General features: G+C 34.7%; 1 protein-coding gene across 1 annotated transcript; it reads right to left on the minus strand.

Moving 5' to 3' along the window:
• Positions 1 to 14,568: 14,568 nt before the first annotated feature.
• Positions 14,569 to 15,651, minus strand: LOC131163459 (mitogen-activated protein kinase kinase kinase 20-like). Its single transcript, XM_058120050.1, has one exon. The coding sequence runs from the start codon at positions 15,649 to 15,651 to the stop codon at positions 14,569 to 14,571; it is 1,083 nt and encodes a 360-aa protein (XP_057976033.1).
• Between the last annotated feature and the right edge of the window lie 1,843 nt (positions 15,652 to 17,494).

A 17,494-nucleotide genomic window follows, 5' to 3' on the forward strand; every position in this document is an offset into this window, starting at 1 on the left:
GGGGGCCAAGTGTTTGGAATAACAGGAAATATATATGAATTGATATATCAAATGATGATTTCTATTATCTAAATTGCATGATATGCTTTAGGAACCCTGGAGACTAGTGTATTGTGAGCACGGTACCATTTCTAGTTAGACCATGTGCACCCACACTATCTGGATAGAAGTGTTGGGGGTCCAGCCGACTGCCTGCGTGAGGTTGAAGTAAAGGCGTCGGACCTGTAGCTTTACTGTGGATGTCTGTAGATGTGTTTGTAGAGGATATTGTTTTTGACTTTGTTTGGGCTGATCACTTAGGCTTAGTCCAGCCTTCGGGCCACACAACCCGTGTCATGGGGATGTAAATGGCGTGTTTGTCACAGGGACTGTCTTATATGCATATCTGTTAATTTATGTGAATACGGTTAATTAATAAGATAACTTCGAGGGCTTACTGAGAAAGGTGAATGTCCTGGCAGCAGTAATGGTACTAGAGCAGAGGGAAGCTACTTGTATGGGCGGGTAATCTTCCCTATCCTCGACTAATTAGGTGTGTGAGTGTAAATTAAGAATGTTTTCATAAATGGGTTTATCTATTTAGTGAATTGGTTATTTTATGTACACTAAATGAATGCTGGCTACACACTGACATTACCTTAGTATTTCCTTTACTGAACTGTGTCTCACCCCTACTTTACAAACTATCTTTTCAGGGAATCCTAGATATCGGGTCTAGCGGGCTAGAGGAGCTGGGCTAGAGGTATAAATTTTATATAGGTAATGTGTGGATAGAGATTTTATTTTGTTTAGTTTTAGGAGATGTAATTATGTGAAAATGGATATATTCGTGTATAAAGATAGTTAGAACTCTTATAATTTTATTTGAGAATTTTATTTTTTATTTCCGCTACGTACATGTGTTTTATGTTTGATGAATAAAGTATCAGGTACACTTACGTCACTAAAGTAGCACTCTGGGCCCACATGGCGGGTCGGGGTCGTTACACAGCTTGTCATTCTTTCCAAATCTTATCACCCCTTTCATCAAAGCAATTCTTAGGAATATCTTACCCTCAATCTCGAATTCCAACTCACGACAGCGAACATCCGCGTAACTGTTCTACTGACTCTAAGCTGATTTAATCCTATCCCTAATCAATCTGACCTTCTTAAAACCCTATTGTACAAATTTGGACCCCAATATTTACCGTTCACCGACCTCATCCCAATACATAAGAGACCGACACCTCCGAGCATACAATGCCTCGAACAATGTCATCCCGATACTAGCCTCGAAGCTATTGTTATAGGCGAACTCCCTCAATGGTAGAAACTGAATCCAACTACCCCCGAAGTCTAATATACAAGCCCGTAACATATACTCCAAGATCTGTATCATCCTCTTTGAATGTCCATTAGTTTGGGGGTGGAATGTTGTACTGAAAGTAAGTTTCGTCCCTAGTGCTTCCTGCAAACTCTTTGAGAATCAAGAAGTGAATCTTGGGTCTCGATCTGAAACAATGGACACTGGTACCCCGTGCATTCTGACTATCTCCTGCACATACAAATCTGCTAATATACTCAAAGAGTATGTTACAACTGGTGTATTCCCAAGAGAGGGGGGGTGAATTGGAATTTTAAACTTTTCTCCTAGGTTGAACTAGATGTCAGTTGAGTATTACAACCTAGGGTCTTTCTATCTAGTTTCAAATATGCCAATAAATATAATATGCAAAAATTTAAATCAAGCGCATCATTCACATAATAGCATACACGTGCGGTAAAATAAAGTGCAACAATATACACAAACACATGATATGTTATCAGGGTTTGGCCAACTATGCCTATGTCCCCGCCTCTAGCTCGAAAGTCTGAGGATTCCACTAATAGCTCACTTAAGGGTATAGCGACACCGATTACAACCAGGTCAATTAGCACAGGGCTGACCTCAACCTACATGCCTTAACAGGATGGTGCACTTAGCTTTCCTAACCGGGTCTAAGCCAATTCGGGACTATTCTAGGGTTAGTCTCCCTCTTCAGGCCCGTGCTTGGAAATACAACAGATATGTATTACAATCAAATGGTACAGTGATTGTACTTTCAAGTAAAGCAAATGTGTACCTAGTTACGTTCAATGACATACACCACCAATGATATAATATGTAAGCTCAGTGTGGTCCAATATTTCAACTCTCAAATATATATACTATCAGTGTAATAAGTGCGTGAGAGTATCAATCAAGAAATCTTTGTATCACAAGATAGTCAAGCAAGATGTTCAAACAAAGATACTAGCCAAACAGTATATATGTATATTTCAATGAGCGGATTTTCTCAATCGTATGATGCTCTAGTAATGTATATGTTTGGTTTGCAAAAGATGTGTAATCTTTGTATTTAGCAGATAATATATGAGTGAATGAATATTGCAACAAAGATCACTATTTCATAAACAAATATCTCTTCAAATATATTTTTCAATATAAAGCACAATAGATATTTGAAAGTGATTATGAAAAGATTTTGCAACCAAAATACAAATACAAACTTCTAGAGATATTGCAATGAATATGCAATACTCAGAAGTTTTATACAAGTCTTCTTAGGAGAGACTTATTAACAAAGTTCCCTAAGAAGACTTAGGTTTAGCTCTCGTAAAAATCAAATCAATCTAATCAGAATAGGAGAGCAAACCTTTCTAATCAAGCACTCAATCAACTTACAAAGAGTTTTGAACAATAAGAGAAGGTAAGTATAAGTGGTTGGAGCTTAGGTATGAGTACTATAAGATTTGGAAATTTCAAAGAATTTCTTCTAATCAAAGTAGCTAATCCACTCTTAATTTGCACAAACGATCTCATATATATAGACATGGGAAGAGATATGGCCATTGGGGACCTATTGGGTATTATTAGCTAATCCACTTTTAAAAAATGTTTAACCACGGTAAAAAAATACAGCAATCCGAGAGGTCCGGTCGACCAGAATAGTTTCGGTCGACTAGAGTTCATATGATTCGGTCGACCAGGAGGTTTTTGAACTGAAGTCTCGGTCGACCATAAGTGGGCGATTTTCCATTTCTCCAAGGTTTGGTCGACCGGGCCATTTTGAACTGGTTGGTTCGGTCAACCAGACCGTTGTGATTTTTCTCGAGGACCCTCGGTCGACCAGGTAGTTGGTATACATTTTTTTGCTCGGTTGACCAAATGGTCAATTATTGACCAGAGAGGGTTTTGGTTGACTAGGGGATTTGAACTACTCTGGTTCGGTCGACCAAGACCTTAGTTAACTATTCACCTAGGCCTATTTCGGTCGACTGGGACTGTAACACCCCGACCCCGAGGGGCCTGGGATATTAACTTTTTACTACTCATTTACAGCGGAAGCAAAATAAACTCAATTTTTATTAAACCAAAGCACTAATATTCCATATTACAATCATTTATTTCAAAGGAAGAAAAATTACACAAACATAAATATCTGAAACCATACTAATATTTCTAATAAATCTTTATTTTTCTAATCCCCACCCGCATGTTTTGTAAGCCTGATTTCTGACATGTCCTTCAGAGTTATCTGAAATAAAATATGATTGGGGTGAGACGACGCTCAGTAAGTAAATAAGATTATTATTAGTGTGTGGCTAAAATGAACTTTTAAAGAATTTCGTAAAATAATATTTAATACTATAACTTCAAGACTGCTTTTAGAATAAATATAAATTAAAAAAAAATTTGCATAAAACTTTTGTCATCAATTTCAACAGTAAATTTTTATAATCATATATTATAACTGCTAAATTAAACTTTTAACTTTAAAACTGTAAAAATATTTAATGATAAACATACATATACTTTTCCTTATACATTTTTCTTAGATCGTCATTTAAGCACCAGAATGATCCTTTTCACGTAAACTTATACTTTTCCTTCAAATCATCAGTAACTTGTATACGTAATTAAATATGTATAAACGTATATTATAAAAAACCACCCTTAGGCCTGTTTGCCGTAAGTCATGTTTACCCCCATGACTAGGTTATGCGGTCCGAAGACTGGACTTAGTTGGTTGGCCGACCAAACTAAATCAACGTACGTAAACTTTAAGTGAGATTTTCCTTATTAAGTCCTGGTCCGGAACTAGGTGTGCACTCAAGAGAAATCCACTAACATAAATGACGACTCTGTAAACAGTGTGGGTGCACTCTGATCCGTATAAACTTTAAGCTGCGGTACCGAGCATCTGTAACTTTGAACTTTCGTTGTCATAAGGGGTTTTAAAATCATCTTATTATAATTTATGCAATTTAATATAATATCGTGAAAATCTCATCTTTACTTATATTTTCATAAAAATTGCAACGTAAAAATAAACTCATGCCACACAATTTTTGTGTTAAAAATATATATATAATTTTATTTTTGAATAGAAAGAAATGCTGAAAATTTACCCAAGGGGATTAGAACATTTCTTAACCCAAAAATAGGTGCAAGTATATTAAAGATAGAACTGATATAATTAAATATGCGTAAAAATAAACTCATGGAAATTTTGTGGAACTAAATAACATAATTAAAATTTACGTACAAAATAAACTCGGGTATGAATTTAAAATAAAAAGAAACTAACATAATCAAAATTTACTTACAAATAAACTCGGGTATAAATTTTGAATAAAAATACTAACATAATCAAATTTACTTACCTTCTTCTTTTACCGCGTGCTACGAACACAATAACTATCGTTAAGAAATGATATCGGAAAGAGTGGGTGATTGAGAATTTATTTAAAAATTCTCTCTCCACCACAATTTCTTTCACTCACTAATCCTTCTCTTCCTTGGAAAATTATTGTGAAAAATGAAGGTTGAGAACTCCCTATTTATAGGAAAATTTTGGGGAAAGAATGAAATTTATAAAAGTGTGGGGAGATGAGTGAAATTATAATTTTTAAAAATTAAAGAATGGGCAAGGTATGGGTTGAGTATGGGATGGGGATGGAGGCCATGTGGGAGTGCTTGCCACCATTCCCATTAAATAATTTTTTTATTTTTTTTATTTTTTTAATTAATTACTTACCTAATTAATCAATTAGTTAATTAATTATTTTACTATTTCATTATTTTTCTTAATCATTATTATCAATATTATTATCATTGTTATTACTTTTAAACTATTTTTAGTATTTCTTTATTTTATTTTTTGAATAAGAATTAAATTTGAATTTTAAAAACTCATGTGGGCCCCACTTGGTCTTGTGGGCCCCACACAACTTCGAGACCCAAATGGATCCTATGTCACTCGAACAACTCTCATATGATTTTATGCATCCTACATAGTTTTGAGACTCGTGTAAACCTCCATACGGCTTCGGGACTCATGTGGGCCCCACACAGTCTTGTGGGCCCCGCATAGGATACCTATATTATTATTATTTTATCATATATTTCTACAAATTATATCAGTCAAAACATTATTTTGTGTATTTATTTACGTATATAAACAGTGTCTTGTGGCTCCGGGACTCATGTAGACCCCACATAGTCTTGTGGGCCCCACATATGATACCTATATTATTATCATCTTATTATGTATTTCTACAAATTATGTCTGTCAAAACACTATTTTATGTATATATACTTATTTACGTGTACAAACAGTGTCTATCCTGTTTGTCCTATGAAATTCCATTTTGACCAGGCCGACCTCCAGGGAGCGACTGAGCCGCAATGGTCTCTGAGCACTCGCTAAGACAAGGTCTTTCTTAGGCATCAAACATGGAATCAAGGATCCTACAGAAAAATACTTCTATATTGATATTAACTAAATGACCATTTTTATTATTTTATTATTATTGTACTTTAATCATATATATATATATATATATATATATATTTTTGCGTCATCACAGGGACAAAATGAACTATCAAGGCCGATCGACCAAAAGTGCACAATGTGTGCATTTCAGTCTAGTCTTGAAACATACAAACCCTATTCAAGTACCTAACAATCATAGGTGCAATGGTGTGTTTCCTAAGGTCACTTGAGATCCAATTTTGAAGAAATGGAAAAAGTCCGATGTCGGTTGACCTCCGATCGACCAAAGGGAAAACCCTAAGGTCTTTCTAAGGTCATTTTTCATTTATGATTTTTTTGAGCTTACGTATTTTCATGCATGTGATGTATGTGAGCATATTACAAACTAAATATCCTATTTACTATTACAGGCCCTTTGCATATGAATTAAATACAGTACAATCGATAAATGGGTCTTCATCTTTAGTTCCTCTTTGTGCACATCTCGATCTTTAACAAATTTAGTTCCTGCACAAAACCTCAAACACTCATTAGATACAATGAGTATTTGTCATAATCGAAACCGGGTGTGACCAATAAGGTTAACAGAGCAGCTAACCTTCATCGGTATAAAGTGAGCAGATTTAGTCAACCTGTCCACGATTACCTAGATGGCATTCTGCCCGTGTAGTGCTGGCGGTAACCCGGTGACAAAGTCTATGAAAATATGCTCCCATTTCCACTCTGAAATACTCAATGGTTGCAACGGTTTTGCCGGTCTTTGATGTTCAACCTTTATCCGCTGACACATTATACATTGCCCCACAAACTGAGTAATCCCCTTTTTCATACCACTCCACCATAAGAACTCACGCAAATCCTAATACATCTTCGTACTACCCGGATGTTCCATATACAAAGAACGATATGCCTCCTCCAAGATCGTCCTCTTTATCCCATCGTCGTTTGGAACACACAGTCTGGTCCCAAATCTTAACTCGCCCCTCTCGAAGATGTTAAAATTTGTAGTTAACCCTTGCTGCACTTTCTCTACAACCTCGACTAACTCTGCATCATTAGCCTGCACGACTTTAATCCTCTTAAATAATGTCGGCTGAATCACCAAGCTAGCAATGAAAGTCTGATGATTACCATCCACCAACTCCACGCCAAGACTTTTTAGATCTTGTCTGATATGATACTGACCTACTACTTTAGATACTGACGCGTTCTCTGACTTTCGACTCAACGCATTAACTACCACGTTAGCTTTCCTCGGGTGATAGCTAATGGTGCAATCGTAGTCCTTGATCAGTTCTAACCACCTTCTCTACCTCATGTTCAAATCCTTCTGTGTAAAAAAGTATTTGAGGCTCTTATGGTCTATGAAGATCTCACATTGTTCACCATATAAGTAGTGTTTCCAAATCTTCAACGCATATACTACTGCTGCCAACTCCAAATCGTGTGTAAGGTAATTCTTCTTGTACTCCTTGAGTTTTCAAGAAGCATAAGCAATTACCTTCCCCTGTTGCATCAGCACAGATCCCAACCCCTTCAGCAATGCGTCATTGTAAATCACAAAACCACCATCTGTAGATAGGATGGTTAAAACCAGAGTAGTGATCAGTTGGTGTTTCAACTCCTGGAAACTCTGCTCGCACTCATTGTTCCAATCAAATCCCACACCCTTCCTTGTCAGCCATGTCAGAGGGCCAGAAAGCTTAGGGAATCTCTTCACAAACCGTCGATAATACTCAGCCAGTCCTAGGAAACTTTGAATATCCTATACGCTCTTCAGTTTCACCCAATCAACCACTGCTTCTATCTTACCAGGATCAACTGAGATACCACCCTTTGACATGACATGGCCTAGAAACGTGACCAGATTCAGCCAGAATTCACATTTCTTCAGCTTAGCATACAACTTCTTCTCCCGTAGAACTTGAAGTACCAACCTCATATGGTTTCTGTGCTCTTTTGAACTCTTAGAATATACCAAAATTTCATTGATAAACACCACCACGAAATGGTCCAGATATTCATGGAAAATTATGTTCATTACATAAATACCGCCGAAGCATTAGTCAACCAAAATCTGGAACAATTTTAGAGCTTATGTTCCTATACTCATCAGCGTACGGTAATCAGTCGTCCCAAATTGTTTTACAAAATTTGGAACATTTTACATACAACAATTCATTCCACACTTATTTGAACATACACAAAGCATATCGTTTTCAGTTTGAGAAATACAATTTAATACAAATACAGGTACAGTCATCTCAATAGTATAGTTTTATACAACATACGATTTTCCAACAGAAATAAAGATGATACCCAAAACTCCCAATTTTCCCAAAAACTGTAACCCAAAAATCCTTCATTTTCACCCGATAGATTTTCCCAAATAAGTAGCCAAAACATACATACGATCGTAAACTATAGGTTTAACGATCCCGATTTCAAAAATAACTAATATAAATAGAATCCCCTTACCTTTTCTCGAATACCACAAACCCGAACTTTACCGCTCCAAAATTGCGAACCAAGTTCCCAAAACCTAAACATCCAAGAACTATACTTCACTACAATTCTTACTACTACATATATACCGAAACAAAATTGAAATCAGACCCTTAACTCGGTTTTGGGTCAAAACCCGAAAATCCTTGAAATGAATTTCTGATCCTCTATAGACGTAGAGATTCTCCTCCTGATCCATGCGGTAACGTCGAATTGTAGATTCCGGCAATTGACGGCCTGAAATCCTAAAGAGAGAGAGAGAGAGAGAGAGAGAGAGAGAGCGAGGATTCGAGTTCTAGAGAGAGAGAGAGGTTTTTGGTTTCTTAACCATTAAGCAAGTGAAAAGATATTTATAAACAAGTTGATCTAACCAGACTCGTCGACGAGACGACGTCCTTGTCGAAGGGCCGCAGAAGGAAGTTTGTTGACGCTAAGGTGGCCTCGTCGACGAACCTGAGATTTCAGGATTTCCCAAAATCTCCTGGCATCTCCTCGTCAACGAGCTACTGAAACTCGTTGCCGAACTACACAAGAGGCTTCGTCGACGAGCAAAGAAGTCTCGTCGATAAGCCCTACAGATTTTTACCTTTTAAACTTTTTTTCTCTTTTACTCAGTTATTTAATACACTTATCTCGGATCGGGTTCTCACAAACATTTACTTCATCCAGCTTATTACTAAGATAAAATAATAATAGTATAAATTTTGATAACTATGTGTTCTCATTTTAAAGTATTTGATAATCTAAATTTTTTTAATGAATTTGTAATATAGAATAGATGTTAAATAACTATTTCCATTTTCACCATAAGAATGTATATTCTTATCTTATTCATTTAGCGTAAAACAAAATAACTACGCGAACTTTTGTAAGAGTGACTTTTTTTTAGATTATTGTAGTTCTATACATTTCTTATTACATACCTACCTTATTTACTCTATTAATAAAAATAAACACTCTATGAGTTAAATGTAATAAGAAGTTTCTAAGCTCAAATATGCCCTAATGCCAAATAAGATAGTCCTTGGGTTCGTAGAATTAAAAATATTCTAATAAAATTATATTATTTCATAATCTTATTCCTAAAAATGGGTTGTTTGTCTCATGGACATAGCTCTTGTTTGGTTTGCATTGTAAGATTCTCTAAAATTTACAAAAAAAAAAAAAAAAAAGAAGCCTCATGTTAATGTTTGGTTTTAACATGGGAATCTTAGCGGGCATTCACAAAGATGACTAGAGTGAAGAATGAATATATATTTGTAATGCATAACAAGGAATGGATAAGAAACAAGGAACAAGTATTATCAAATTTCACCATATGAATGACTACTACTTTCTTATTTCATGTTGAATGGACTAAACGAACTTTTACATGAGTGACATCCTTAAAAATTATTACATCCCTATATAATTTCATTACATTCTTATGGAATAGTCAATCTACGAACAAATCATACCCAAATATTAACAATTGTACTATATTATTAAGCAGGGATGTGACTTTTGATGAACTTGTGATGATGAAGAAAACAATACCCAAGGAGTCACGAGTTGAAGAGAAAACTAGTGGTACTTAACAACAGGTGGAGGTTTTGGGAAACCCAGTGAGAAATGAGACTACACATGGTAACTCTCCAGTTACGGTAGGGAATAGTGTATGAGAAGAGGAGATTTCAATTCGAGAATCTTCACAGTAACAAGAATCAATTGTTTCTTAGAGGCCAAGATGAGAAATTCCAAAACCTACTTAGTATACTGATATGGTGGCCTATGCACTTCCAGTTGTGGATGATAATGTTCCTAACACTTTCAAAGAAGCAATGAGGAACTTTGAATTAGACAAGTGGAAAAGGGCAATGGATGAAGAAATGCAGTCTCTTCATCAGAATCAGACTTGGGAGCTAGCCCAGCTGCCCAAGGGTAAGAAAGTAGTTAGTTGCAAATAGGTTTATCTAAAGAAAGAAGGATTTCCATATGCAAATAATGTTCGCTTCAAAGTTAGATTGGTAGCTAAAGGCTATGCGTAGAAGGAAGGCATTAATTATAATGAGGTATTTTCTCCAATTGTTAAACATTCTTCCATTCAAATTTTGTTGGCTTTGGTCGCACAATTTGATCTTGAACTAGTTCAGTTCGATGTAAAAACTGCATTTTTACATGGTGATTTGGAAGAGGAAATCTATATGATTCAGTTAGATGGATTTCAGATTGCTGGAAAAGAAAATTGGGTATGTAAACTGGGTAAATGATTGTATAGTTTAAAACAATCTCCAAGACAGTGGTACAAATGATTTCATCAGTTTATGATGGGTCATAAGTACATCAGAAATAAACATGATCATTGTGTTTATTTTCACAGACTATAAAATAGATTTTTTATATATTTACTCTTGTATGTTGATGATATGTTGATAGCTTCAAAGAATAGGGAAGAAATCAACAAGTTGAAAGGGCAGTTAAATCAAGAGTTTGAAATGAAAGATCTTGGTAAAGCAAAAGAGATACTTGGCATAGAGATTCGCAGAGACAGAATGAGAGGAATAGTTAGTTTGTCTCTAAAACAGTATTTGAAGAAGGCAGTACAGAGTTTTAGCATGTCTGAGCAGTCAAAACCGGTAAGCACTCCTCTTACTTCTCATTTCAAACTTAGTGCGACTTTATCTCCTAAATCAGATGAGAAATGTAAGTATATGTCACAAGTTCCTTGTGCAAGTGCTATTGGTAGTCTGGTGTATGCAATGGTTTGTACTAGACCTGATATTTCACAAACTATTAGTATGGTGAGCAGGTATATGCATGATCTGGCTAAAGGACATTGGCAAGCTGTGAAATAGATTTTGAGATATATTCCGAATATGATTAATGTTGGTATAGTATTTGAGAAAAATAATACTATTGATCAACGTATTGTTGGATATGCGGTTTCTGATTTTGCAGGTGATTTGGATAAATGTCGATCAACTACTAGACATGTTTTTACATTTGCTAACAGTCTAGTGAGTTAGATGTTTACCTTACAGTCTATCATTGCCTTGTCTATAATAGAAGTAGAATACATTGTAGTTTTAGAGGCTATTAAGGAAGCTATTTGGTTGCAGGGTTTACTTGAAAATTTGGGAATTATTCAGAAGCACATTGTTGTGTTTTGTGATAGCCAAAGTGTTATTCATTTGGCAAAAAACCAAGTCTATCATGCACGAACGAAGCACATCGACGTTAAGTCTCATTTTATGCAGGATATTATTGATAGAGGCAAGATACTTCTTCAAAAGATTGTTACAACTAAAAATCTCGTAGTTATATTGACCAAGATTGTGACAACAATCAAGTTCAAACATTGTTTGAACTTGATCAATATCCTTCAAGTCTGAATATTTTTTGGAAGGCGTCGATGATGTGGAACTCCAGAAAATGTTGGTGACTGAAAAATTTGTTGAATTTATCGTCAAGGTGGAGATTTGTTGTTTTTTGTCCCACATTGGTAGAATAATTCTAAATTGGTATAAAAAGTTGTTTTGAATTTTTTGTATTATTTATCCCACATTGGTTTTTGGACTTGAGGTTGAAATTATATAAACAGCTCAACTCTCCATTTGTAAAACACACCTCAAAGTTGTACTTTGTCAAGAAGTAGTGTATTGATCTTCGGCGCCCGAGGATGTAGATAATTCTATACCGAATCTCGTTAATTTCTTATCTTGTTCTTTTTACCGTTTTATTATTAGTTTCTGCATTACTTTAGTTTTTTATATATTCAATAGCAATATTTGTAGTATTGGTATTTGACACAAGTGAGGTGCCCGACACAATAATTTGCCTCATGGGTATAGCTCTTGTTTGGTTTGCATTGTAAGATTCTCTAAAATTTACAAAAAAAAAAAAAAAGCCTCATGTTAATGTTTGGTTTTAACAAGGGAATCTTAGCGGACATTCACAAAGATGACTAGAGTGAAGAATGAACATATTTTCAATCTAAAAAACTACTTAGAATATGTACTTAATTAAATTCATGTCCTACAATTTTCAACTATCGTAAATTTAAAAGACAAAATCAACACTTAAAACAATCCAATTAATCTAAATAATTGAAGATAACACAATGTCTAAGCTAATACTTGGTCTGGCATAATTTGTATTTCTAGGAATACAATGTTCACAATTATGAGAATTTGATAGTTTACTCATATGTGTGTGTGTGTGTAATGTCACCCTAAAGAAAATAGCAATATATATATATATATATATATATATATATATATATATATTTGTAATGCATAACAAGGAATGGATAAGAAACAAGGAACAAGTATTATCAAATTTCACCATATGAATGACTACTACTTTCTTATTTCATGTTGAATGGATTAAAACATACTTTATATGAGTGACATCCTTAAAAATTATTACATCCCCATATAATTTCATTACATTCTTATGGAATAGTCATTCTACAAACAAATTTGACCCAAATATTAATAATTGTACTATATTATTATGACATAATAATAATTATTTTATTTTATTAAATAGTTAATAAAATAGTTAAGATAATTTGGTTCAAAAAATCAGATTCACACAGAAGTTGGATTCTCCTTAAACTTATCCATGGAGAAAGAGGGAATAGGTCACCCATATTTTGTTGTAATCTTTCATTCCCAGCATGTAAAGATACCCATTGTTGCACCCAATTTGTTTGGGTCAATTTGACTTAAATCAAAGAATTCTTCATTACTTAGGCAAATAAGGGAGAACATTAATAGAGTGCAATTCACTAATGCTCTATTTGGGAGCATGAATTTTAGTTCTTAAATTTGAATTTAGGTAGTTGCAGATAAATTTTAATATAATCAGGGGCAGCTCTGCCTTTAGGCCATCGAGGCACCCGCTTAGGGCCCCCAAATTTTTGGGGCCCCCTCACTTTTTTTTAATATAATAATATACTTTTTGGGCCTCAAATTTTTTTTTTAATTAAATAATAATAATATTTTTTATTATGCTCTATTCTTATAATTGACTTCCCAACTAATAAATAAATGAAATTATATTTTAAAATATAAAATAAATATAATTTAATTCTTTTTTTTTTCAAGTCTTATACTTCTCAACTAACAACTTTATTGTATTTCAAATTATCTATTACTCCCATCTTTCTCTCTTAGTCTCTCTAAATTTTTTTTTTTCATCTCTCACACTCTCTCTCACTCTCATCTCTTAGTCTCTATGATTTTTGCTCCAACTATTGTGTTCGGACCTCTGATTCTCTGTAATTTTCTTCAACTCTAATTTTGATTTCAATGTTTGTATATTATTTTTCTATTATTTTCACTCTGACTTTTTTTTTTTCTATTTTTTCTTAGATTTTGGAAGCTTTGAGGTATGAGTGTTGTATCCGACAAGCTGATCGATTTGCAATAATAATAATAATCAGGTTATATTGTTTCAATCTATTATTTCTATAAATTTATTAAATTTATTTTTATTTGTTTACATAATTTGTCACTTTATAGTGCTAATTTTGAAATTTAACTATGTCAACGAGAAAAATATGAATCCGGATATGAAAAACGAAGAAAAAAAAAATAGAAGAATTAGTGTCATCTTAAAAGGGAGCTCTTGATAAATTTATTTTTAGTTCTAAGTAAAATATAAATGAGCAAGATGAATGGATATGCTATGTTATCAATAGAAAAAGAAATACTTGAAAATCTTGAATATAAAACTTTAATTAGTAATTTTGCAACTCAAAAAGTTAGAAAAATTAATTTTAAATAAAAAAAAATTTAAAAATATTAAGGGTCATTGATTAAATCATTCGCCGAGCGCCCCATATTGTGAAGAGCCAGCCCTGAATATAATTTTATATCACATCTTATCCATTGAATGTTGTGAATTATTTTTCATATCCTTGGGACTGGATTGGAACAAAAATAATTCTCCAACGATCCGTCATTTTACAAGCTTGAATTTTCAGCAACAACGGACAATCATGCATCAATGAAAATGGCTTTTGTACATGAACTGTCATCTTCTTGGTGTATGCACAAACATTGAAGATGTTAAATAAAGCCATTCACATAATTCAATGGATTCTAAGCCCCTGCCCACTTTACTCCACGGAAACTGGAAGTGTTTCTTCCTGTTTGCATATATTATGATTATGTTTTTACGCTGACAAATTTGCTTCTCTCTACTTGTTCACTGTACATTCAAATCTCCGTTCACATGTCACTTTTCTCAAAACATTATACACAAACTGAGTTCCTCAACCTGATCTAACAGTAATCCAACTTTCAGCTGAGAAGAGGTTGCTCTCTTCTTCTTCTTGTTGCTCCAGTGCCATTCCCTTTCTGTTGCTGCAGTGCCTCACTGAAAATGGAATTTTGCTCGAAAGCAATCCTTGATCAGTAGCACTCTCTGATTCATCCGACTCATACCCAACTTCAAGAATTCGAACATCTAAAACACTTGCTGGTGAGCAAGCAAATGCATTCTCCTTTCTGGAATTCTCCCCAGAAACAAACGGATGGCAGAGCAACTGTGTGGCCGTCCACCTTCTTTTCGGGTCTCTTGCGAAGCACTTTGCCAAGAAATCCAACCCTTCCTCTGAGAACTTCTCTGGAAACTGAGGCATATCGTCGCCGCACGCAATCCTCAGAACTGCAGCCATCGGGTTTGAAATGTTTTCGGCCCATGGAAGCCTTCCCGTAGCCATTTCGACAACGGTGCACCCCAATGACCAAACGTCTGAAGCAAAATCCAGCCCTTCATTTCTCAGAACTTCAGGAGCCATCCACAATGGAGTACCACAAATAGGCTGCCAAGAATGGATCGATACACGGCTCGTACGGGCATCAAGCCTCTTGGCACATCCAAAGTCTGCCAATTTGATGTTGCCTGATGAATCCAAAAGCACATTCTTGCATTTGAGATCACAATGCACAATCCCATTCTCGTGCAGATACTGAAGGCCTTGAAGAATTTTTCTAGTGTACAAGCGGATTACTTGCTCGTCCAGGAAACCCCCAAATTTCTCAGCAACATCCGACAAACTGCCTCCGGCCATGTATTCCAGGAAAACACTGAGCCTGTGGTTTCCGTTTGTTTCGCTGGAAAATTCCTTTCCCACGCACCGAACAATATGTGGGGAATTCAGGGTTTCGAGAATCTCAGCCTCATTTTCTAGAGAAACAAGTCCAGAACCAGATTGTGCAGACTTGACAACGAAGAGCGCCCCGGTGACTTTGCTCATAGCCAAATTGACAGCGCCAAAAGTCCCACATCCCACTACCTTGCCCTTCACCCATTCCCCGGGTTGAGGAGAAGAACATTGGTCCTCTCCAGCCATTGTTCTTCCCTCTTTTCGATTTTAAGAAATCCCGTTTGGTCAATCTTGAATTGGGCACGAAAACCTAATTCGGAATATGAAATCTTCAGCCCTTCAAATTGTATACAGATTTAAAATTTGTAACCACCGAAAATAGAAAATGGCAATCAAACTGGAAAGAAAGTTGAAAATGAAACAATGGCGAATCTGAAGCATCCAACAAGACAAAGGAAACGGGTTGATTGAATTACTTCTTCTCTGAACACTCAGAATGATATCTCCGAGAAATGGGAATCCACGGACCCTGCATGGAGAACAGAGGTTCGTCTTAATACTATAAACACCGAGAAAAACAGAGTATTTGGCTATCCTTTGTTTTAAATTTAAAAAATTTAGCCACACTTTTCATATTTTGATTTGTTAAACAGATTCAAAATGCGATATCCTGATAAATTCTACACAGACCCAATTATACGAGGGCAGGAGTCTTACTTAAATTTGTTGATAGCAAATGTTTTAGGGAAGACGAAGCGAAACAGAGTGAAGAGAGCGGTTCTCCGTTGATCGGAAAACCGCCCAACGGGTTAAAAAAACAGAGCCCCTTTCAGCAGAAGCGGCCAATAATTTTCTCCTCTGTTTTTCTTCTTGATTTTGTTGAAGACGACAGAAATTCACAAGGCATTCAATATATACTCAGGGGGAGAGAGCAGCGGTTTGTGATCCGAAATCCGAGCATTCAGGAATTCACAGAGGATTTGGGAGAATGGATGAATCCATAACTGCCACGTGGCGCCAATCTCAAAATCCGCAGGGGCATTACAGTTATTTAGTTTACAATTACTGCTTGGAAATGTGACAGTTAATTGAACCGCGATTTCTGTTAATAAAACGTTGCTAGAGAGGGAAGGAGCATTAATTTTTTTATATTATTAAAAAATGACTATAAAATAATAAGTTTTTTCTGAATTTAAATTTATTTTAATTAAAAATTTAGAAAAAAACAAAAAGCTCGAGTGTAGACTTTATTTGATGTTTGTAGAAAAATGTTGAATGGTCTAACGTTTTTTAAAGGAAAGAGTCTTCTAATAAAAGATGTTATTCCAAATAGTATTTTTTTTCTTTCTAAAAATACCATTTGGAAAAGCGTTTTTTACATGGCTATTGTGAGTATGCTCCGAAAACTCATCCGAAGAAATATAATAATACCAAAATCTAAAATAATATTAGATAAGTTGTGAAAATCCGTGTTATTTGGTCGATAAAAATGAACTATGAAAGTGGTTACCTCACGTGCCGATGGCGTGCAAAGGCATAGAATTTTTCTTTCTTTTGTTTTTTTTTTTTTAACTTATTTTGTGAAATGCAATCATTTGATTTAACCGTGCATCAAATACATTTATATGAATTGAAATATTTTAAATATATTAGGGATTTTTTTAAAATAATATTTGCTATTACTACTATAAATAGAAAATCCATAATTATCCAATTTTTTAATAAAAAATCTCTATATGTTACAATAATTTCAATTGATTCACGGGCAATAGTTTGGAAAAAAAAAATCACTAATCATAAATCACAATTTGGGGTATTTAAGCTTATTACCTTTAATTTTAACTCTTAAATATGTTTATCACTTTTAATAACAATGAATGTGTTCTAAAGTTTGTATAATAAAACTTTAAAAATGAGCCACGACTTGTTTATGAACTCGTCATCTAAAATTCTTTTGTCATGTTTGGTTTAAAGAATGAAGCGCAATAGGAAAGGAATAAAATGAAAATTTAAATGAAAAGTATGACAAAATCAAGTGATAAATTTGATTTCATTGTTCTTAATTCCATTATATTCTTACGTACTTAAT

Source organism: Malania oleifera, chromosome 9 (genome assembly GCF_029873635.1).
Source record: "Malania oleifera isolate guangnan ecotype guangnan chromosome 9, ASM2987363v1, whole genome shotgun sequence".
NCBI lineage: Eukaryota > Viridiplantae > Streptophyta > Magnoliopsida > Santalales > Ximeniaceae > Malania > Malania oleifera.

Excerpts from the sequence above, each read along its gene's own strand:
- LOC131163459 (XM_058120050.1), bottom strand. The coding sequence starts at position 15,651 with ATGGCTGGAGAGGACCAATGTTCTTCTCCTCAACCCGGGGAATGGGTG.